Raw genomic sequence first — 24,620 nt, 5'->3', positions numbered from 1 at the left:
TAGGAACGGTAAAGGGCGCTATACAGCCTGAAGTGCTGCAATCATCTCGGCCTACATCCTGCAACGCCCGCTGGAGTCCATGACGGACAGTGATGTCCTGCAGCTTATTCATGCTCGCAGTCAAGCTCTCGTCAATGAGTTTGTGCCCGACGTGAAGTCATTGGCTCACCAATCACTACACATGGATCTGACTACAGATGACTGTGATGCTCGCGTCTTTCGCTACTTTCAAGACTTTACAAAGATAGTGGAAGAGAACGGCCTACAGGGTCTGATTGGCAAAACAGATCCGTCTCTACAAGGATACAGAGATCGTATGAAGGCCAGGTGTCGCCTGCTGATCGAGAATCTTCAGCCTGCTGTTTTAAAAGAACAGATCCAGCGTCTAGTTGAGTTGGAGCGCCGAGATTGCAAGACAGATGACGTGGCGCTATTCAATCTCATACTAGAGCATGCCAAAGCGCAACAGCGTTTTCATCGCCTCACTAAGGAGAGCGGTTCGTCGCGTAGTTCCCAGCGTCAACCCGCCTTCAGCACAACTGGCGCGTCAGGACCAAAACTGAGCACCAAGGCTGGTAAGGATGGACGACGCCGCGATATTACAGCTAGTACCGAGAGGAGCAAAGGCTCCCCGAAGCCTGCCAAGGCCGCGACACCGCCTGTGGACGGTTGTCTAGTTTGCCATGGCCCCCATTGGATGCGTGAGTGCCCTACAGCCACAGCTGCGCAGCGTGAAGAAGCTCTAGCCCGCTATCGCGCTACCAAGGACTCGAGCAGCACTGTGGTCCGCTCGAAGGTTGTTAAAGGCCGTGAAAGCGCAAACACTGTGAAGATTAATAACCTTCTTGACGTCATGTTCATTCCAGACACGGGTGCTGAGCGCAGTGTGATCCCAAGTTGTGTGGTACACTCTTTACTGGGCCTCCAGCCTGACCTGCTCATTCAACGCTTGGACGTCCTAGTGGAAGTAGTGGTTGCTGACGGCCGACGACTAGAATGCGACTGTACGGTCGAAGTGGATCTCAAACTGAACACGGCCGCAGGTGTGGTGAACGTGCCATCTGTCACATGTGTGGTTATGGACAGCGAAGAAGAAGACCTTTTACTAGGCAAGGACACCCTAAATGAGCTGGGTATCAATGTGGACGACATGCTGGCTCAATTAGCCAATGGGGCTGACTTCGTGAATGACAGTGACGACTATGAGGTGGGAGATACCTCGCAGGATCACCAACTGGATAAGGACGCACAGGGCAGCATTAATGCGATGGTCGCTGACGCCGCTGCTAATGGCATGGCCGCCGAACAAGTTGAAGAATTGCATGGCGTTCTAAACCAGTATCCAGATATATGGAAAGATAGTCTGAGTGATGGTCCTCCCGCTAAGGTGGAGCCGCTACGCATTCAGCTAAAGGAAGGCACCACTCCAATTCGCTGCAAGCAACGCAAGTACGCACCCCTGCAGCGGCAGTTTATTCGTGAGCACGTGGCGCAGCTTGCCAAGAATGGACTTGTGAAAGAGAACAGGTCGGCACGCTGGGCAAGCGCGGTCGTCCCTGTTCGCAAACCAGGATCCAAAGATGAATTTCGCCTCACAATCGATTACCGTGCTGTTAATCAAGCCACGGTGCCAATTGCTGGTACCATGCCTGATGTAGCAGCAGTGATGAACAGCGTGAATGGTGCTGTAGCCATGGCTAACTTTGACATGAAGAACGGATTCTGGCAGTTGCCGCTCTCAGAAGAGAGCCAGGAGGTGCTGTCATTTATGACAGATGAAGGTGTGTATACACCAACACGGGTCCCTCAAGGTGCAATGGACTCAGCACTCCATTTCCAGGGTCAAATGCAGCGCGTCTTGGCCACTTGATTCCCAACAATGCACAGGTGTGGATCGACGATGTGCTTTTATATGCTAAGACGATGGACGAGTTTATTGATGTCCCGCGACGATTCTTTATGCTGCTACACAGGCACAACATTAAGCTCAACGCGAAGAAGAGCGTCATTTTCAAGCGTGAGGTGACATGGTGTGGTTCGCGTTATCTCTGGCGATGGTGATCGTCATGATCCGCGCCGTATCAGTGCATTGACGGAGCTTCCACTGCCATCGACAGTCGCCGAGCTGCAATACTTCGTCTGTGCATCCAATTGGCTTCGTGATTCTATCGTGGATTTTACGCGTATATTCTCTCCCTTTCTGGCTAAACTCGATGCCGAGAAGAAGAAGGTCGGTCGGCGCAACCGTAACGCACTCAATGTTAATATCCAATGGACGGAGCTTGAGGGCGCGGCCTTCAGTGCAGCTGTTGCTGCCATCAAGGCCACGGCCATGATGACTTTTCCAGTAGAAGGAGATGACCTGTGTATGTTCACGGACGCAAGCCTGAATGGATACAGCATTGTCGTGACAGCAGTCCGTAATTGGGACGGCTCCCGACCAGCCGATGAACAAGATCACTCGCTGGTTATATGTAGGTGGTGTTTTTCGCGACGCTCAACTTCATTGGCCTATAATCGAGAAGGAGGCGTTTCCGATCATCAAGGCCTGCTCAGATCTGGAATACCTTCTGCTGCGTCAGAAAGGATTTAGGCTCTATTGTGACCATGCCAATTTCATCTACCTATTCTCGCCTACAATGGATGTCAAGCAACATGTCCACGATCGTCTGCAGCGCTGGTCGCTGCGTCTCCTCGGGTTACGATACACTATCGAGCATATTTCAGGGGAGCGTAACTTGTGGGCCGATATCATCTCTAGGTGGCTATTACGTGAGATGGTTCATGTCCTTGCTGTCCAAACCCGTCGCCAGACTCCATCGGCCGTTTTAACATGTCCCGCCTAAGGCCGCTGGCGGACGCTGAGTTTGTATACCCAGGGTCTTCGGACATTAAAGACGCACAGGCATCAGCTTCTCGGGTTTCTACTTCGCTGCCGGTCGTGGAGGAGGGAGGAGTGTTGGTTGTGGACCACAAACCATGGATTCCGACAAGCGCTAAGGATCTACTATCTCGCATTATGGTAGTGGCACACTGTGGTGCACAGGGTCACAGAGGTGAAGCTGCTATGGTGGCGCTACTCGCCGACAGATTCTTCGTGGTGAATCGCAGCAAGAAGGTGTCTCAATTTGTTAGATCGTGTCTAATATGCAAGCACGTCAAGGGCCCCCGACAGATCCAGAGACCCTATGGCCCTACTTTCACAGCAAGGACAAGAAATCAAGCACTGCATTGGGATTTCACCTACCTTGGTGACACCTTCGGCGAAGCGAAGTATGTGTTGGTGCTCAAGGACTCTTTGACACACTTTTGTGAAGTGTTTCCATGTTCCAGCCCGACGGCGTATGTGGCCGCAGAGGCTCTTATCGATTGGTACAAGAGATATGGATGCCCAATTATTTTGATTTCTGACCAAGGCGTTCACTTTCGGAACCAGACTGTGGATAACTTCTGTGCACGGCTCAAGATTGAACGTTCATTCTCGCCTGTATACTCGCCGTGGCTCAACGGCACCGTAGAACGCGTCAGCAGAGACCTGCTACAGGCGAATCTCAACCACACACCGATGCGTTCTTTAGCTGGTCATTCTCCCACTGAGCTTTTTACAGGACTGCAGTCACCATCTGCCCTCGATATGGTCGTTCGTCCGGCCCAGAATGGCGAAGAAATTCTGATTGTGGATCTCGAGGACGTGGAACCTCAACTGGCCAAGCTGCGGCTGTCGCTGGAGGGATTACACAAAGAAGTCGTGGACATTAAGGAGCGCAAGTGGTTGGCGGACATGCAGAAGAAAACTGGCGTGGTGTGCAATTTCGATGTTGGAGATTATGTTCTGTGGTCCAAAATCGATCAGCGACTACCCAACAACAAGCTACTTGGCCAGTGGCTGGGTCCATTTTGCATTACGAAGGCACTTCCGCACGCGTTCAAGGTGGAGCATCTGGTGAGTGGTAAAGGGTACGAAATACAGGGCTCCCGTCTGAAGTATTACGCTGATGCTGACCTTAACCCCCCAACGCCCAACGGTTGTACGTACAGCAGGAATCATGTTGTACGTACAACATGTTAAAAGTTGGGCTATTTTGTTGCAAAATATGGGCAAACTTGAGAATGCACAGGTCTGGGGTTGTTGAGATCAGTCTCTTTGGCAATAAACAATACAGATTCTCCCCTGGGTTGGTGGCTGAGAGCTCATTTCGAGAAAAGACCTGAAGGAGAGACACGTGTGCACGATGGCCCCGCCTCGAGAAACACGCCGCGAACGCCAGCAGTTCCTGCAACGTCTGGATGGCCGAACTGCGCACGACCGAGAGCGCATCAGGAAGGAGCATGCGGCGTACCTGGCTGGCGAACGAGAGGAGGATGCTGACTTCGGAGAAGATCCAGCACCTACACGCAGCGCGACAGCTCGTCCTCTGCTTCCGGTTCCGATCGGCAAAGATGCCTGTTACGTGCGTGCGCAGCGACGTTTGATCTCGCAACAGCAACGTGCTGTCGCCGCAAAGACGTTGGCAGGCTCCGGCAAGAAACGGTTGGCTGCTAGTAGGGACTTGAGCGACGATGATGAGGACTATGATCCCGATCGGTTCGACGAGGAAGCGGATGCTGATGCAGACGATGAGCGACTGGATGCAGCAGACTCCCCAGTCAAGACACGGCCGCCAAAGAAGAAGAAGAAGAAGACGGCCGCGGCGACCCCGACCAAGAAGGCGACCCCGACCAAGAAGGCGACCCCGACCAAGAAGCCACGAAAACCCACCGCGTCGCAAGTTGCTAAGGCAGCGGCAAAAGCAGCGAAGACAGCAGCTGCCGAATCGCGCTGTGAAGATTCGGCGAATGCCGAGGAACAAGGGAGCATCGCTTTGGCCGAGGCCAGGAAGAGATTGGAGGCGATTGGTGAAGCGAACAAGAAGAGGAGCCGCCAACCAAGTGGGACACCAGAGAGGTACACCATGTTTTATGCTGTCAGATACTACATGTTCTCACGAAGTGTTGTTGTACGCTGCGCAGGTACATACAACATTTGGGACATACAACATGGATACAGCGTCGCTATGCTTTCCCTACAACGTCGTTATCGACAACATGTAAACAACATGAACAGCAGCTAACATATATTGTCTATCGACAGGGGTTCCACCGATCCTCAAGATACGTCAGAAGCACCGTCGCCTCGAACGTTGTCTGCAGCGCCTGCGCCACCCCCGTCTCCTGAATGTCCAGCTCCTGAATGTCCAGCTCCTGAATGTCCAGTTGCAGCACCAGAAGACGATTGGTACGTGGCAAAGTCTTTGATGCTGATTATGTATACTAACGTTGTGCGTATCATAGTGAAAGCTCAGCATCCATTTCCCAGACTCCTGTCCCCGACGCGGCAACCTCTACCCCTGTTTCGCCGACTTCTGCTCCAGCCTCGCTGTGTTCCGCTCCAATTTCACCTGAAAGAACGTCGGTCTCAGCCTCTCCTATCGCTGCCCCCGCTTTCGCTGACGAGTTTGATGCGTTGAACTCTGATTGCGAGGAAACAGAGACCGAGATTACGTTTTACGATGATGATGACGAGTGGAGTCGAGCGAGAAGTGAAGGTGAGGGCTTTGCGTCGGGTGAAGACTACAGTGATGAGGACGATAGTGAGGCTGGATCAGATACTATGAGTGCTGATGGAGAAGCAGCTGGTTCGACACAGCAGTGGAGCGTCTTAGAGAAGCCGGAAATGGTTGATTTTGTGATGGACGATGCCAACATGGCTGCCATGCGAGCTAACGGGTGGAACTTAGGTTCGTGACAATGAGGGGTGTAGCCTCCAACATATTCTAACATGATATATGATGTATATACAACATGTAGACCCAGACAATTTCCCGCCTGACCAACATTACCCAGGATTATATTCTGGGGAGTATGGACCAACCGACGAGGTACTGGCCCTGACACACTCACCGCTCAAGCTATTCTTCTTTTTCATGCCGAAGAGTTTGTGGAGACAAGTTGCAAAGGAAACCAATCGCTACTTTGTGCAGAACCTCACTTCACGAGTGGAGCGTATGTTCAGCTCGCAGAAGACACCTGCCAAGAAGTCCAAAGAGTGGTTTTTGCATCGCGAGGCCAAGAAGCGGGACGTCAAGCCGCACGAGATACTGCAAGCGCTTGGATTACTGATGGCAAGAATGCTGAACCCTCACCGCCGCAGGTTACGTGATCATTGAGGCACTAATGCAGTGGGAGCTATCCCACGGGGGACGTTCAACGATTTTTTGCCGCGAAACCGCTTTGAACACATCATGGGAAATCTTCACTTCACCAACAACGCAGACACGAGAGCAGCAACTGACCACGCCTGGAAAGTCAGGTCTATCGTTGAAACGCTGCAAGAAACGTTTCCGTTGGGTTACAAAACGCCGCCGATCATATCATTTGATGAGGGCGTTCTACCTCTGAAGAACCGGAACAATCCTACGCGTCAATATCTCAAGGCGAAGCCTCACAAGTGGGGCACAAAGCTTTTTCTGACGTGTTGTGCAGATACTTCCTACTGTATGAGGTGAGATGACTGCGAGTCCTTGCGGACTCGCGTTTTTTTTTTTGACCAAGTCTATCATGTTGTATCTAATGTTGTATGCTTGTATGCTGTATCCTACAACAAGAAGACTTGAGGTGTATTGTGGCAAAGCGCAGCAGGTCCATGAAGTAGGCAACGTTCCAGACAGTCAGCGATCTGCAGATCCAAACACCGGGCCGTCAGCAGTTATCCGAAACTTGGAAGCTGTCCTGCCACCACCCGAAGATGACGTCTATCACATTGTAGTGACGGATCGATTTTATACGTCAGTTCAACTGGCGTTATAACTACTACATAGGAATGTCTACAGTATCGGCACGATAATGGGTGACAAAGTGGGCTATCCTCAGCAAATTGTTGAAAAAAATCGAGACCGACCCAAAAGCATACCGCACGGTACAACAAGAATGGCAGTGGCAAAAGCTTGCCCCCTAATGACGGCTTTAGTGTGGTGGGATAGAAAACCCGTGCAATTCTTGGGGACTGGATCGAGCCGTGCGATGGAGGAGTGTCGTACGTATATGCAAGAGGTGCTGTTTCCTATTCATCTAATCAATGTTGTGCTTGTTATCAGAGAGGCGTGCACGTGGAACACACGGCAGACGGACTGATGTCCCTTGTCCTGCTATGATTCGAGACTATCACAAATGGATGGGGGGCGTGGATGTCCATGACCAGCTGCGCCTCCAGCGTTACTCGTTGCAGTTGCAGACTTGGTGCAAGAAATAGTACAAGTCCATATTCTTGGGGCTTGTGGATGTGGCGATTGTGAATGCGTATATCATCTTTCGTGAGGCACATAAGCGAAATGGTGGGTCTCCAATGTCGCACGCAGAATTCCTAGTGGAGCTTCATGCCCAGCTGCTTGCTCTGACCAAGTACGACTTCGATGAAAGTGTAAGTCCTGATGTTGTATCTGTATCATGTTGGATAATGCTGACATATTGTATGACCCACATGCTGTATGTTGACAGCCAAGACCACAAGAGACCGCAGCTGGCGACGAGCTTCCACCCTTGCCACCTGGCCACGAACCTCGGGAATGTCCTGAGTACCAGATCGTGAAAGGCGTGCGCAAGCGCCGGCAGCGCCAATGCAAAGTGTGCGCAATTCTGAAGCGCCGGGTGGGAGAGCGTCGAGCCACCAAATACTATTGCGATGCCTGCAGCACTTCTGATAAAGCTCGGTACATACGAATTCGATATGGCTGAAACGACTACTAACTGCTGCTCGTTATGTACAGCATGTATCTGTGTACTCGTATTTGGCCGCACCACTATCCTGGCAACGCTCTGAGCTGCCACCAGATCTGGCATCACAAGTGGGCAAATGGAGCCAAATGCCCCAGGGCGCGATGTGGACGAGGATTCCAGAATCGCGAGGCTGGAGGAAAGGGTAAGCGCCGCCGCCGAAGTAGTGATGGAGAGGAGGAGGAAGGTATTAGCGAGGGGAGCGACAGCGACAGCGTAGCGCACGACGACGACAGGGAAGGTAGCGAGACTGAGTGAGCCGATAACTGATGGTGGATGAACGTAGTGCTGCAATATGTGCTTTTTCTTACTGTATTCAATTGATGTGTGTTTGGTTTCGCTTTTCGTTGTCTTCAAACCTCCCGGCTTTGCACCGGATTGATAGGCTTCGTACAGTCTCTTGATAAAAGATACATCGACACCTTTTTTTGAAACCTCCATCATGCTGGATGTACGCCATATTCAAGCAGTCTGCCGGTGTATATACAACTTTGATCTGGTGTACATACAACATGGTGACGGGATTTGCAGAAATTGTCTTGTTGTGCATGTACAAGAAATGTGCTCGGAATTATACGAGACTATAGTAAAGTCAAGTGTTGCACGGTTTTACATGTTGGATGAGTACTATGTTGGATGATTTGAAATAACGTCAAAAAATGGCTTGGGCGTTGGGGGGGTTAACATGGACGTAGAGATGATGGAGTTGGTCACGTCGCAAGGTATCGTGCTGGATGTGGCAGCTTTCGAAGATCATCGCTACAACAAAGAACTACAGCGCTGGGAGCTGTTGGTGAAATGGGCTGGCCTACAGCCTATCGAGAATAGCTGGGAGAGCTTTAACACGATGCACAAGGACGTGCCACAAGCAGTGGTCGACTATGTTGAGTCGGTTGGAGACGACCTACTGCGTGCTCAACTACAGTAGCTACAAGCGAGACGCGCGAGCTGCAGCTTTGTGGGGCTGTGTGGTGCTGACGACGTTCTGTCAAGCTGAAGCTCGCTGAAGGTGACAGCGTGCTGTCACCTCACTTCTTCAAGCAGCACATGCATTCACTCCACTCGAGCATCATCAGCTGATGCTCCGGCGCCAACTGCCATGGTCGCCACTACATGTTGTGTATGACGACGGCAAGAACTTCAAGCCTGCGTGCCATGGACACGCAAGCTGCTGATGCTTAAGGAAGGAGCGAGCATCACCATGAACATCATCGGTGGTCCTGCTACAAAGGACCGCAGTGGACGACTAAGGAGTCTCCTAGGAGACCAGCAGTAAGTTCTAACTCTTTAATATATCTCACTTTCCAATTCACCTTCCCGAGCCCAAGTCCCTGGTCTCGTGATAGCTATCCACGCATATAGCACGTTAATGTATAGGATCAGCCTACTCCTTGATGATTCGACACGCGTTGATTGAGTCCACACCGTAGTTGCTGTGCTCCTCCATACCGGTGAACACCGTCAGGATACTGAAGAAGATGATATCCTCGACCGGCAAGCCCACATCGCTCACAAGGATATCATACGAGCGCTTGCAAAAGCGCAACTTCTCGGCTCTGTGGCAGCCTATTCTATCTCGACTGCGACTCCGTGGTTCTTGACGATAGATGCAAGCTCCACGAAAAACTCCTTTGCGACCATGAGCGAAACACTGCAGACGATACACTTACCCTGGACACACTTAAGTCTGGGCGGAACTTGAACGAATCAGTCATGAACTGGATCTTGGACACATCGGGTTCGGTTACCGGAATCTTCAAGAATTTCTCCATAGCCGCCACATTGTCCAGCATACCGTCAATTACGTCCACATCGATGACCGTAGCGCCATCCTCATGCCCGTTCCACAGTCGCTCTTCATGATGAGATGTTTGAAGCGCATCGAACCGGAGATGCTGCATCGTTTACCGACATTCAAGAAGCTGAACCGCTCTCTAGTCACAACCATGTCCTCAAGATCCGAATGCGTGCTCCAGACGCTGCGTGCTATCATCAAAAACTCGGAAGAAAACGATGAAGCTGGGCTAGGTCATCCCTCCCACACCATTTTTTTTAATAAAGGTATGCTCTTTTTACCTGTTTGCGCCGATAAATCTATTAACCCCAATAGATCCATCAAATACAATTAAATTTTAATTGTATTAGAGGGCGCGGTATTAGTTTCTGTGAATTGTTCAATAATTTCAAATGTTTAGAATAGGCGTACTTAACCGCGAGGCGAGGACACAAGTAATGTGTATAGTTTACAAACTAAACCTCATGAGTTTATGTTGTTTTCAACACAAAGACTATTTGGTCTTTGTTTTGAAAATTGAAACAGCAACTCCTAAACTGTGAAATAAATATCGGAGAATTGGAGAGGTTTATCTTTTATTGCCCTCGGCATCTTTACATGCGAAAACATACTGATCGGCTTTGAAATTTCAAATGAGCCATAAATTTAAATTGGACTCTTGCTTCTGCGAGGAAGATGTCGCGATGAATGGGTTACACGGAAACACAAGTTGAAAATGTGTCGACAATTAGACTGAGCCGATGAATGCGCAATCCTTATCAAAACTTCCTTTTTTACCCCATCCGGAAGCACGAAAACTGTAATCCCGATCATATTGTTATAATATCAAGAAGTTTCTCTTAAAACCTTTTGCTTAGATAACAGCATTGTTCGTGTAGGGTTAAGTGTTTGAATAAACCCTCTAGGGTATATCCAGATTATCAAAAGTGGTTTATATTGGATGTAACACTAGAAAGTTAATTTTTAATAGGTATTACGCACAATGCATGATTAATATTATAAATGTGTGCTATAAAAGAAATTTAAATGCAAAATTAAGTAAAAAAAGACTTTATTTTTCGGAAGTCTACAAACCATTTAATTAGTATCTAGACATACTTTACAGCCTTAAACTTTTCTTAAAAGTGTCTTCAGCTTACGCTCGAGTGCTTTCGAGCTCATCGAAGTACTACTCGGTTGCGGTCAATTGCTGCCGTCGTGGAATAATAAAAAACGAGATGTTGATCTTAAGAAAACTGTAGCTTTGTCTTAAGGACGCAAACTGCGACAATACATGTACCACTGTGCACCGTCACTCAGTTTGTATGCGCACCCCAATATCACATACAATTTGTCGTTTGTGTATTATTTTTGAGGAATACAGACCTACAGTACAGTAGTCGGGACCCAACCGCGCCCAAGTCAAGGCTATGTAGCCTAATCAACTTGAAGTAGACGAGTGAGCCGGCGCGCTACAATGCCGCTTGGATATCCTCGTGATTTGTAGGCGGTGGCCGTGCTCATGTTGTTTGACGTGTATTGTAGACGTTGTACGCTGTGTACTGATACATGAAGCTCTTTTTGCTAAGCTAAAAAACAGCAATATAAACTTTTTACTGTAGGAGATGGAGGGTTTTATAGCTCTCTCCAAGCATTTCTGAGTAGGAAATACTCAAACGAAATGTTTAAGCTAGCTTATTTTTCCAACAATTCCCCTGGAGCATAAGAGAAGGGCACTCGTTATTTCGCCCGACTGAGGTAATATAGCATCGACTTTTATACGTGTACAGATAGTATAGTACGGTTAAATTGGAGTAAAGGTAGGACACTAGCGCGTTTGCACTCGTCTGCGGACTTATAGCCGTGGGCCCGCCCCTCTCTTCGCTTGCTGCGCTGCGCTCGGGGGGCGCCGCTGCGCGGCCTGCCCCACCTCGGCCTCTAAGTCCTCGACTCGGCAAGGCGCTGTGTCTGGGAATAGAAATTAATTCCGAGCGAGTGTTGCCAAGACCGTCGGCTAAGTCCATTTTATGCATGTTGGGGAGTATAATTGTATAGTCGGTTGGCCAATCGGGCGAAATACTCACTGTCTAAGAGAAGCCCACAGGACTGTCTGGTTTCTGAAGTACATAGAAGAGCCGATACAAAAAGTCCATAATCACTTGAGCAGGGGCAGTTTGTTTTTTGAGAAGGGAGTCCATCACACATTCAAGTAAAGATTCGGTGCAGGTAGTACCGCTTCACGACCGCATGTAATATAGACGTATTGTTTTAACAGCGATATTGACCGCTGCAGAATAACAGGAAATTTGTATGTGAGTAAGCCTAGAACATCGACGAAGAAATGTGCTCGTTGGTAATGCTTAGTTGGTGTTTACTCGGATAGAACCATGGATTAACGACGAATGGATTAAGGCCGTCTTTTCTGCCGCAGCGTGGTTTGAGCAATTGCAGTGTATGCACCTAGGAATTGGATGCATAAAAGATATCCACCGCTACGCGACAGCTCTCATATACGTGCCATCTTGCCAGATCGCAGCCATCAAAGGTACTGTGATCATCCACAATACCTTTAGATAGCTGTACAATCAGTTTCTATCCAACCAGTCCCGTGCGTATTTGTCGCTCAAAAGTTGGGTCGGTCATAGTACCGTTTGCGTCCTGTACTATCCCTGAAGTTCTGCACTCACAATCGGAGACTTGGCGATCGACGCTAAACTTGTTGGCTCCTTCAACTTCCGCTTCTTCAACCACGATCAAGCATCCCGCAGCGTGACCCGCTCTCCTGAAGTTCAGGCTGAAGCCCTGTTTCAGGGACAGTGCCTCCTCGACAGCTTCGACACGAGATGAATATGTCCCTCATTTCACAATTGACCAGCTTCAGAACACCCACCTCCACCACCACCCGTTCCAGTGATCATGAGCAAGTCTGTGCCTGCTTCCCCCGTGGATCTCGCCTACGCAGAGTCGAAGACCCCCGAGATCCACAACACGACACTTGATCCGCAAGATATCGAGACTCGACTGCGAGTCCAGCCCTCCTACATCTTGTACACGAGCGCCCTGCTTGCCTTTGTGCTACCTCTTCAGTACGGTTGGTCGACCTCTCAACTCAACCTGCACAAGTTCAACAATGTCGAGGACTGCAACGCTCGACCGGTTGCCGAGGGCACGTGCATCATGTTCCCAGGCCACACCAAGTTTCAGTGGACAATCGTCGTGAACGCATGGATTTTTGGAGGTATGATCGGTGCCTTGTTCGTCGGTAAGTTCGCCGACCGGTTCGGTCGCAAGCAGGTGCTGATCTACAACTGTGGGTTCATCATCGCCGGTGCCGTTGTCATGGCCGTCGTGTCGAACCTGTGGGCCTTTGCCGCTGGTCGTCTTCTTGCTGGTATCGCCTCGGGTGCCACGACGGGTAATGTCGGTGGATACATCAACGAGATCTCACCCCCACACCTCCGTTCGGTGCTGGGCGCTGTTCTCCACAGTGGTATCACTGTCGGTATCTTGTTAGTCGCGACAACCTTTTTCTACATGGATTTTGAAGATGGTTGGCGGTACATTGCTGCGTTCCCGATCGTACTAGCCGCCATTTTCCTGAGTTTCTCACCGTTTCTGATGGTCGAGTCGCCTGTGTGGCTGCTACTGAAGGGCCGTCGCGCCGATGCTGAAGCGGTCCTCACTCGGCCTATTTGGAGCCGAGAATGTGCCCGTGGCTCTCGAGTGGATCGAGTCCAAACGCAAAACACGACATGGAGATGCAGTCGAGTACGTGGAGTGAGACGGGGAACGAGGTCGTTCGCAGCGGTAAAGGAGTCCCGTTGTCGGAGCTGGTTGCACCGGCTCTGCGACGCCAGTTCATCATCGCCATTGGCGTCGCTTGTATGCAGAAGATCACGGGTATCAACACAGTCTTCTACTACTCCTCGGATTTGTTTAACCAGGCTGGACTCAGCAACGCCCGTGTCAGTACAATTATTATTGACATTGTCAACATGCTGCCGACGTTGGTATCTGGCTTCTTCGCAGCCCGCTTCGGTAACCGTCGTATGCTGCTTTGCGGTATAGGCGGAATGTTTATCAGTGCCGTCGGTGTGACGCTGTCACTCTCGTTCAACTGGTCGGCTCTGTCCATTATGTTCATTGCGACATACGTCGGCTCGTTCGGCGTAAGTCTTGGTCCACTTATGTATGTGGTCATTGCCGATGTATTCCCAGACTACGCACGTGCTACTGTGTCGTCGATCGGTGTGATGGTGGCTTGGACGGCCAACTTGATCGTAGGGGTTGGATACCCGTACATTTCGAGTGCTATGAATGACTTAGCTTACGTTCCGTTCGCGGTGATGCTGGCGATCTCGTTCGTGTTCGTGTTCTTGCTGCTGCCCGAAACATCCGGAAAGACGAACGATGAGATCCAAGACGAATTCCGCGCCATTCGCCACAAAAAGCGTCGAGCGGCCGCTGGTAACTAAGTTGGTATGATTTTGTCGAGTAATACCTTTTTTTCATAAATACAAAACCCTTTTACATCCTACTACAGTAAAGGACTGTAGTAGTAGTACTAAGTATTCAAACTCGCGCAATATCCAGAACTATCATGACTTACAATCGCAAAAGGGGTGGATTGTTTTTATGATTTGTTTAGCTGTTCTATTTGGATTCTCTCTTTGACATTTTGGCTTTTTTGTATGTCGGTGGATTTATTGTACACTATACATGTATCGGTGGCTTAATTTGTATGCAGCTAGAAATGCGAAGTATTTCCATGCAAGGTTCTACTGTATTTGTTTATGTAATTATATAGTTTTCTGCTAGTACATTCTAGACGAAATATGAAAAAGCATGCAGCTTGTAACGCTAGCTTCATGAAGTATGACGCGTCATACTTCGGGATATTTGGTACAAGGTACCCTGGTCGTCCGAGGCCAACCATTGGCTAATGACATTGCTTTTCTAAAGACGAGCAGCTCGAGCGAATTTATGCATTTGACGCTTACGAGCAGGGGCTCATCGCGCATGTGCGTGAGAACCTGCAGGCTTCGGCGGCGGAAGAAAATCCGGTACACCCGAAGCCATAACGGCTGAAGGTTAAGCCGTATGAAGGGAAGGAAGGTGAGAACCTTCACTTCTGGGTACAAAAGGTAGAGCTCGCGATGGACGCGGCTCTGATCTCGACCGAGCAATTTCGTGTTGCTTTTGCACTCTCCAACCTTATCCTCTTCCGCGCGAACAGTGTGAGGTCATCGATGCCTTCTTCGCTGCGAAAGCGAAGACAGGCAGTCGAAGTCCCCACACTCGACACCAACATTCTGCGTTCGGAAGCCGAACGTAAAGTGGTGTCTAGTTCATGCCTAAAACAAGCCGAACAACGCGACGGTGCCGGCCCAAACACCAATCTCGCGAAAGGATGTGTTGTTAAGAAATATGACCGGAAGCGTACTGTACAGTGGGCTGGATTTGGTAGACGGATATTACTAGATCCTGATGCGAGAGAGCGACATCCCGCTCACCCCGGTGAGCACTCCAAGCGACATGCTTTGGGAGTGGCTCGGCATGCCGCATGGCGTGTCTAATGCCCCGGCGACGATCAACCGCTAGGTGACGCAATTGTTCAGGCCGCTACGTGCCTTCGAACAGACGCTCTTCGACGACATCATCGTCCATAGCCGTGCCGAGGGAGGCAAGACGGCCATGGAGGTGCATCTGGGGCACCTCCGGCGAGTGTTGGACGTGGTGCGAGCGAATAATCCCCACGCCAACATCGACAAGTGGGTCTTCGCGCCACCAGAGATCAATGCTCTCGGTTGCTTCGTAAGCAACTAGGGCGTTCGGGCTGACCCAGACAAGGTCAAGGTCATAGCAGCATAGCCAGATCCCTGAAGGATCTTCGAAAGTGGTTGGGCTTGGCCCACTACCTTCACAAGTACAGCGCAGGGTACGTGGGCTTTGCAAAGCCCTTATCGGGCCTCCTTCGGAAGGACGCCGACTGGCGCTGGGAGCAGGAGCACCACGATGCCTTTGACAGCATCAAGGCTAGTCTCCAAGCGGTCTCTGTCCTGGCCCTGCAGGACGAGACGAAGCCGTTTAGCGTCGTCTGCGATGCCTTCGACTATGCCATCAGTTGTAAGCAGCTGCAGACCGACGCGGCTGGACATGAACGAGTCATCGCGTTCCAGGCCAGGCAGCCCAAAGCCACCGAACGGAACTACCCTGTCCTTGACAAGGAGCTCCTGACAATGAAGTATGCCCTTGTGAAGTTTTGGGCTCACCTTCTGGGCTCACAGCCCTTCGTGGTCTACACAGACCACGCAGCCTTGAGGGCGACGACAAAGTCGCTTCACATCTCCCAACGAATAGCGAGGTGGGTGTCCTTGGTCGCAGAGTACAACTTCCGAGTCGAGTACAAGCCGGGCAAGTTCAACGTGCTTGCGGACGCCCTCTCTCGGCGTCTTGAGTATGAGCTGGCCCACATCACACGGGTGACAGCGGATCTATATGATCGGATACGCATGGCGTATCGGGACGATGAGGCTGTCGCGTCTATTGTCAAGCTCCTCGCAGCAGGAACGAGAGCGAAGTACGACTAGCTTTCGTCGCGACAGCGCTCACGGCTCCACCGATATGAGTTGAAGGATGGCCTCCTCTATTATCGGGTTAGGCCCAATGAGCCTCCACGGGTGGTCGTACCCAATGGCGAGGATGTAAACTTCGACATTCTCGCAGAGGTGCACGACGCGCCCTCCAGCGGCGGCTTGGACCGCGAAAAGACCTTCCTGTCGGTCTCTCAGGCCTTCTGGTAGACCCACATGTACAAGTCGGTCTACCGATACGTGAAGACATGTGAAACACGTCAGCGGGTCAAACCCGCAGGGCACCCTTTGGCTCCACTACAGAGCCTGCCCGTACCGGCTGACTGCTGGAAGTCGACGAGTCTTGACTTCATCTTTGGACTTCCCTCCGACGAACACCGCAACATTGGAATTTTGGTGTTCGTGTGTCGGCTGAGCAAGATGGTACATCTCGCTTTAGTGCCCGTTACCGTTGCAGGCGAACAAACCGCGGGGCTGTTCGGCGATGGCGTGTTCCGCAATCATGGTCTGCCGGAGACGTTTATTTCGGACCGAGACCCGCGATTCACGGCTGCGTTTTGGAAAATGCTGTTCGCTTTACTGGGAACCCGTCTACAGCTGTCCACTGCGGGCCACCCACAGACAGACTGCCAGACAGAGCGCGTCAATCGAGTGCTCGAGGACACTCTGCGCAGTGTGTGCGCAGAAGCCCACCCGTACGTGGTCGGCGCAGCTTCCTGTAGGTGAGTATGCGCTCAACAACGCGATGCACGCGTCCACGGGGCTCACGCCGTTCTACTTGAACGGCTTCCGTCACCCCAGCGTGTCTCTCACGCATCGAGGAGACACTGATGCCTCTATTCTACGTGGGGGAGAGGCTCAGAAAGCTCTTTCCTCCCATGTCTCAGAAGTGAGACCTGTTTCGCTGCGAAACAAGTGTAATCGTTTTGGGATACCAATCTGAGCGTTATCAGCAGGGTCCGTGATGCCATGGCAGCGACCCAGGCCAGACAAAAGGGGTACCCTGACAAACATGGAAAAGGAAACTTAAGTGTATTTAAGGTGGGGGACGTAGTGCTACTCGACACAAAGAACCTACCGCTAGACACTGTCAGCTCTGTCGGCAGCAACAAGCTGAAGCACCGCTTCATTGGACCATTCGCCATATGCGACACCCTTGACAGGCTTCTGTCGCAGTCCGCGGAAGCGATCTTTCATCGTGTCCAGTGTATCCGGAGCCCGCGCTCTGGGTATGTCGTTGAGAGCTCATGCCAGGAGCTGGTCGTCCATCACGCGCGTGCCGCGTGCCGCTTCTGTCGACGACGTCGCCGACGTCAGTGTTCCCGTCCTCTGCTGTTCCATCGTGTTACTTGTCAAGTTCTCCGCAAGCTGAGCTTTGTCGCTCCTGTGATTCGCAGGAGATGTCTCCGTCTCCGTTTCACTCCGCCCATTAGCTAAGTCCCCGTTCGCCATCCTCATGCAGATTGATTTGTTCTTCGCCCACTGCTTATGTTGCGTGGGTGCAAATTTAAGAGGGGGTAATGTAATGGGCCCCTCCATTACATAATTAGGTAGATTGCTTTACAAAAGTAGATGCATCGACACACGACTGGCGTGTGCTGAAATGCTGTCATGCCATTTACTGATATATGTGGAGCCATACCCATAATTAGCAATTGAAGGATTACGTGTATTTGAGTGGCCAGGGCTGTGGCCTTGGTCCTAAAATAAGTCAGAGTTATTTTTTTCCTTAAGCCTAAAACTTGGTCGTTCTATTGCGAGCTTCCTCGACACTATAGTGTAAGCAAGTAACGGTGTAAATACCTGGCCCGTTACATTCGGTTTACCGACCAATCAGAATGAAAGCGTGTACATCACAAACTTTCATTCTCAAAGTCGAAATACATGGACCTGGCCGCGATCACTGCGGATGATCACTTAACAGTGAAAGCCTCAAGCAGCGGTATGAACGCTCCTGTTCTTGGTCTCCACATCGACCGTTACCATTCCCCGTGGCACTGCGACTAGCGGCGCGAAGTCACGCTCCAGGGCTGCTGCCGAAAAGGCGCAAGCCAAGAGTACTAAGCCTTGCGCAAAGGCTCGACACTCCAGGGGGCAACTAAGATGGCCTCCGAGGCGATCGGCTCAGCTGGTGACGCGGATGTGGGCTCTACGGGAGGGCACAGCCCAGTGCCCGGCGAGCACAAACACGACAGCGCGCAGTCGCTCGCTAGTGATCACGGGTATCACAGTACCAGGACGTATGTGCGCTCTGAGAGTACGGCCGTCAAGGCTAAGGGTTCTCTCGAAGCTGGCAACGACGAGGTGGAGAAACCTCGCAAACATCTTTCGCTTACCGAGAGTCTTGCGCATACTAAGGCCGCTAAATCCGAAGGTGACAAGCCCTCTAAGAGGCGTACAGCTTCGAAGTCTCCACTCCGCGAGGAGAAGGAAACTCGGTACTACAATCGGAAGCTTTTCGGTTTCTCGGATGGAGAGGACGAAGCGGAGGAGGAAGAGGGTGGTATTCCTGAGCCCCGGGAGATCACTAACGACCTCGACCAGCAGCAGGAGGACTTCCAAGGTGATCAGCGTACGCGTGGGGTACGGTAGTGGCATCCGTCAGCCAGGGAGCTGCCATCAACTCAAGAGGGTGTTGGCCTCCCGAGGAGAGCTCTGAGGCTGACCTCTTCTTGGAGATTCTCGTCTCTCCTCGTGACCTTGTTGGTGGCCACACCTCTAGGGGAGCTTACGAACGTACCCTGGTCCAGAGGGAGCCGTTGTTTGTCGACAACTAGGAGACGGCTCGGTGCTCCCTCTTAGGGACTTCACGACTTGTCGTAAGAAGCCCGAGAGCCGAGGTGGTATCTACCCTCTCTGAGGCTACTCCTGGGTTCTTCTTAAGAACCGTCTTAGCTGGAACTCATGTGAGGACATGACCTGGGCTTGGGTGGAGTCTCTCAAGTACTCACCCTCGAAGTTATGGGAACCCCATGAAGATCAGCTGCTGTCCCGCATCCTGGACCAGCGTGATCTTCGTGTCCGTTTTGCCCACATGGTCAGCAAGTGCATGCCGACAAGGGCCATTCTGAAGCGCGCGGCTTTCAGCGCTCACGATGAGCGCGGGTACGGAGTGTCGTCTACATCCGCACACCGTTCGGGCAAGAAGCCCCGGACTACTTATGATGCTGCCGTCGCTTCTGTTCCCAGATTGCGACAGCCTTCGGGCAGTCAATCCGGAACCATTCAATCGGCTCCCACAAGTTCTCGGAGTAGGCATAACCTCTCCATTTCACTAGGGGCTGTCGCTTACCGCGACGCCGTTGCTCCTGAAGAATCCGCTCCACGTGGCTGTGAGCTGCTCCATTCCGGCCAAGGTGGTGCGGAGGTGCTCTCGTACGAGTGCTTCTCTTGCGGGTCCGATGCAGGGCCCTAAGGTTGGCCGCCCTCGTCTCCGCGTCCTCGTGCTTGGGACTGGCGCGGATGCTGCCGCCCAGGCCGGGAATCGGGGCGAGCTCGCTCGTCTTGAAGGCCGCCTGGACCTGTTGGAGCGTGAGGTCTCGAGCCTGCATCTGCGGGTGGACCGGCGGGACTCTTCGTCCGATCGTGACGAGGCCTTCTGCATGATTCGAATTAGCGAGGTTCTGCTGCCACGTCCGGAGCCACATTCGGCACGCTCCCAGTCATAAGCGTATGGTGCGTACCCGGCGTACTCGACGTAGTCGGCGTATGGCTCCGGGATCCGTTCGTACGGGGCCCCTCCAGCGTATGGGCTTGACCGCAGCCTTGCCGTTCCGACCGAGGCTTGGGTGTCTACTCCGACGCCCTCGTCGACGTCTGTGACCGGCCCTCGTTTTGAGGAGCTGGGCCAAGGTGGGTCTGCGAGTCAGCACCCCCCTCCGGATCAAAGTACCGCTTAAGACGTCCAACATAGAACGTCGGGTGCGTCGTCATTGACTTTGGCAGGCATTGCAGGGGTCGTGGTGCGCTTTCATCCGGCGCTAAAACCGGACGCAGGAAGAAAGATAGAGCTTCGTCGGCTGTCTGGTGTACCACAAGGAGATCGTCAAGGAGCACTCGCTCACGGAACTACGTGAGCGCGTCTGAGCCAGCGCATCGGAGGACATGCGCCGCATCTGCTACGTGAGGGTCGCTGAAGGTTGTAGTACTCGTACTGGGTCGCGTCCGACTGTCGAGGAGTGAATAAGTCACATCGCCGAGTATCCACTCGGTGAACTAGAGCACGGGTGGATCGAGAAGTATCGTCGCTCGTTGGCCGAGAGCGTGCTCGCCTCTAATCGTGCCGGCTCACACCGACGCCCTGCACGCGAACATTCTTAGCATCGGGCTCGGTCTCGTTCGCGCGGCCGCTCACTCCGCCGATCTCGATCTCGTTCGCGTGGTCGTCAAATTCGTCGGTCTCGATGATCGCTCGAGTTGTTCTCCTCGTGCGAGCTGGCATGCGTTACATGGTGGCTCGCAGCGAGATTGGATGTATACGCGTGAACCACATTCGGATCGTCACGAAGGAGATTGGCACGAGGCTCCCATGTATCTTCGTCGGGAGGAACCCCGAGCCATCGTACCCGATAGCGACGGTCGGCCGGAACATCGTGGGCGGGCCCATGATGACGCCTGGGAGCGCGAAGTGGATTATCGTGGGCAACGATGTGCTTAACAATCCAGCGGGTATCTCCGGCAGCGTCAACAACAGGAGGAGGGCCATCGCGTCGATAACACTCGACTCCTGACGCCTCGCACGTGGCACACTCATCTACATCGTCTTCATCCAGCGAAGTCGACCCAGTGCACCGCGTGGGTCGTAGTTGAGACGCCGAGATGAAGCGTCGGCGAGAATGTTGCTCTTGCCGGGCTTGTAAAGAACCACGAAGCTGTACTCAAAGAAGAATGAAAGCCAGTGGGGATAGATGGGGATACTCCATCGCTGTCCTCAGCGATGCGTGGTCGGTGTACACCGCGAAGGTATCCTCACCCACCAAGTACACTCTGAGCTTGATCAGAGCGTTGCGCATCGCAAGGAGCTCCTTGTCGTGAACAGGAAAATTGCGCTCCGCCGGCTTCATCTGTCTGGCCTGGTAGCTTTCGACACGCTCTCGATTTTCATCATCCAATTTCATCAGCGCTCAGCCGATGGCGAAATCGCTCACGTCGCAGACGACGTGAGAAGGCTTCGAGTCATCCGGGAGTGCGAGGATTGGAGCCTCGGCGCGACTCTTCCTCACCGAGACGAAGGCGGCTTGATGTGTGGGTGTCCACGACCACGACACATCTTTCTTCAACAGCGAAGATAGCGGCTGGATCAAACCGGCCTAATTCTTCGTGTACTTGTGGAGATGATTTGCGAGACCCAGCACTGACGCAATTCAGTGGGATTCTGTGGCGTAGGCCACGCACATATCGACGACACTTTCGCTGGGTCGGCGCGGACGCCGTTCTTGCTCACAAAGCAGCTAAGCACCGGAATGGCCGGCGCGCAAAATATGCACTTCTTCAAGTTTGCATACAGCTTGTTCTCGCGCATCACTTGGAAGACTTGCCACAGATGCTTCAAGTGGACTTCAAGCGCGCTAAGACCTCCCTCCGCGCGACTGTGTACTAAGATGCCGTCGAAGTAACTCGGTGCGGAATTTGCGGAGCGGGCGCGGCACATGGGATACCATGCGATTGAACGTGGTGGGAGCATTCTTCAAGCCTAGTGGCATAACAAGCCACTCCCAGAGCATACCACTGGGAGTGCTTACCGCTGTGAACGATATGTCGCTCAGTCTCATGAGGATTTGTTAGAACCCATCCGTCAAGTCGATGGAGCTGAAGGCCTCACTACCCGACATTGCGTCGAGCCCCATGTCCTTCCGAGGCGTCTGGGCAGGGATGGTAGCGTTATTCAGCTTGTTGAAGGCATGGACGATGTGCCACCCACCCGTGGCTATCTTCACGCAGAAGGTCGGATTGGAGTACGGCGATGCGCTCTCACGCACATGACCCGCCTTGCGGTGGCTCTCGAACAAACCATCGATAGCTTGGACCTGATCTCGCGGGAGCGGCCACTGCCGCGTCACACAATACCTCGAGCCGGGCACGAAATCGATCTCGTGGCGAATTTCTTGGTCCGCTGATAGCTTAGCTAGGATCTTATCCGGAAAGCCATCTTCATATTCGTCGGCGAATCCGTAGCCTGGAATGCTGGATTCGCGTAGCACTTCCCAAGATTGCGCTGCGAAGCGCTCCTCACGGGCCGACTTCGGTTCAGCACTCTTTGGGCGCGTTAGAAGCATTGTTGTCACTGACTGTTTTCACTTTGAGCGAAGCCGAATCGTCGTCGGTGATCAGGCAGATCTGTTCTATTTTGTCGTCCTTGAGGCTGCTAAGGAAGTTCTTGCAGGAGAGACCTGGAAGTCGAGTGATCGACCCTGCATGTCGAGGTGGGTTTGCAAGCTCGAGTGTTCGTCGGCGACCGGAGGTACTCTCCACATACTCAATCACGCATACCGAATCCGTCGGTATGCTGTCACTTGGTACGGGCTCTGGGCGAGGTTTCAGCGGACGCCGCTTCGACTTCCGCTTTCGCCGCCTCGAGTGCGAACTCGAGGATGATGCGTCGCTTCGCTGGGCGAGATGTCACCCCCCCTCTAGCGGGAGTCCCTGCTCGACCGCGGTAGTGTTCAGCGGGAGCGCTAACTGCTCAACCACCGGCACAATTGACGGGAGCCCCTTCTCGACCGCCAGTTGGTCTTCATCCCCGCGTCGCCGCGGGGTATCGTCAAATAACAGCACTGCGCAAGCCGTGCTGAAAGGGTCATCGCTCACTCTGTGCACAACGTGCGTCGTGGATGATCGGTCAACGATTGTGACGTGAGGTCAATCCTTCTGGGTGACTAGGAGGAGTGTGAACACCTCGCTCACATAATCACTGCGACGCTTGACCGACCGGGTCAACCAGTCAATCTCTGGTTGATAGGGCGTCAACCTTGGCATACCCAGGATGCAGTCATACGCGTAGTTCATCTCAATGACGAGGAAGGCGTCGTTTCTCGGAAACCGTCGAACGTGTACGGAAGTGTAATCTCGAGCCGCGCGACGCAGCGTGATTTCCCATCGGCCAACTTGACAGCGACCTCCCCTCTACCGTTACGGACAGTGATGTCCGACGAAAGTACCGACAAGCACGACGCGAAAAAAGACAATGTTGGTCGCTCCAGAATGAAGGAGCGCTCGCAGTGGTCGCCGGGCACCGGCGACATGAAGCCTGGCAATCATCAACCTTGAATTGTCGGTGTGGTGGCATGAAAGTGGGCATGCAGTACAGGAGGGCTAGATAGTTGGGTTACCGCCGGGGGACCCGGACCTCCATTTCAGCCGGTAGGGCGCCCCGCACCTACTGACCCCGACCGGGTTTTGGCTGGTCAGAACTCACGGGCTCGGCATCGACATGCGCAAGCACTGGAGCTGGCGCGCGGCACTCCGCCGCTCGATGACTGACCCTCCGGCAACGGAAGTAGGTGAGAGAACGACTGATCCGACCACCGCTCCGACGCGCTACATGTCGCTGAGGCTTGCTCGTCGTATCGATAGCGTCAACATTCATAGGATCGGGTGCAGATTACCGAGCTGAAGCAGACAGCGCGTGAGCGTATGACACCGCAACCCCGTAGTCCTCGCGTAATGATAGGGCAAATACCTCTTCGAGTATAGAGGGGTCCGATCTCGTAAAGCAGTAGCGCGCCATGCCTTCGCGCATACCAAATGCGAGCACATGAACCTGAGAGGCCATATCGATGGGCTTGGATACGATACACGACGAGTGGTGTCGTGTCTTCTGGACGTAGTCGCGCATAGCCATCGTGCCTTGCCGAGGGGTGAAGCAGTCCGCCCAAATTCGGGATTCATCTTGCGGGGGGTCAAACACGAGCCGAAGATCACTTTGGAGGGTATACAGAGTGGGGAAGGCGTTGGAGTCGACGACCAACTTGCCGAGGGTCCATTTCTTGGCTTTCTCTGACAGCCGCGAGAGGAGGAAGTGGACCTTCACGAAAGGCGCCTCGATCAATCTCGAGGCGATAGCGATGGCGATCTCTCGAAACCAGCCACTCAGTGAAAGTCGGGCTTCTCCGGCACCGGAGTAGGTGGACGTCTCTAGCTTCAGGACGTCATTCGTAAAGATACGCGAGGGAGTTGATACTAGTCAATTCGCATCGGCGAGCTCGCGCTCCATGAATTCTTGTGCCACAACGCGCTGCTCGTCGGGCGTCGCTGAGCGCAGCAGTGACGTGTCGACGGCTTCTCCGGACACCGCCGCGAGGCGGTGGAGAGCTTCCCACTCGACCCGAGTGAGATGGGGAAAGCGGCGTGGTCGAGGTCTTCGCGCATGCACTTGGTCATTGAAAGGACTACAAAGTGCTACCAGGGGTAACGGGCCAGGTATTTACTCCGTTACTTGCTTACAC

The 24,620-nt window shown here is 52.6% G+C and overlaps 1 protein-coding gene across 1 annotated transcript; it reads left to right on the top strand.

The window, feature by feature from the left end:
* Positions 1-12,499: 12,499 nt before the first annotated feature.
* PITG_13473 (Major Facilitator Superfamily (MFS)) lies at positions 12,500-14,058 on the top strand (the record flags this gene model as incomplete). Its single annotated transcript, XM_002899653.1, has 3 exons — positions 12,500-13,258; positions 13,342-13,458; positions 13,528-14,058. The coding sequence occupies 3 exons, from the start codon at positions 12,500-12,502 to the stop codon at positions 14,056-14,058; spliced, it is 1,407 nt and encodes a 468-aa protein (XP_002899699.1).
* Positions 14,059-24,620: the final 10,562 nt, after the last annotated feature.

This window comes from Phytophthora infestans, genomic scaffold (assembly GCF_000142945.1).
Source record: "Phytophthora infestans T30-4 supercont1.29 genomic scaffold, whole genome shotgun sequence".
Taxonomy (NCBI): domain Eukaryota; phylum Oomycota; class Peronosporomycetes; order Peronosporales; family Peronosporaceae; genus Phytophthora; species Phytophthora infestans.
Note: the sequence above shows the minus strand (reverse complement) of the source record. Positions and strands in the feature narration are given on the sequence as shown.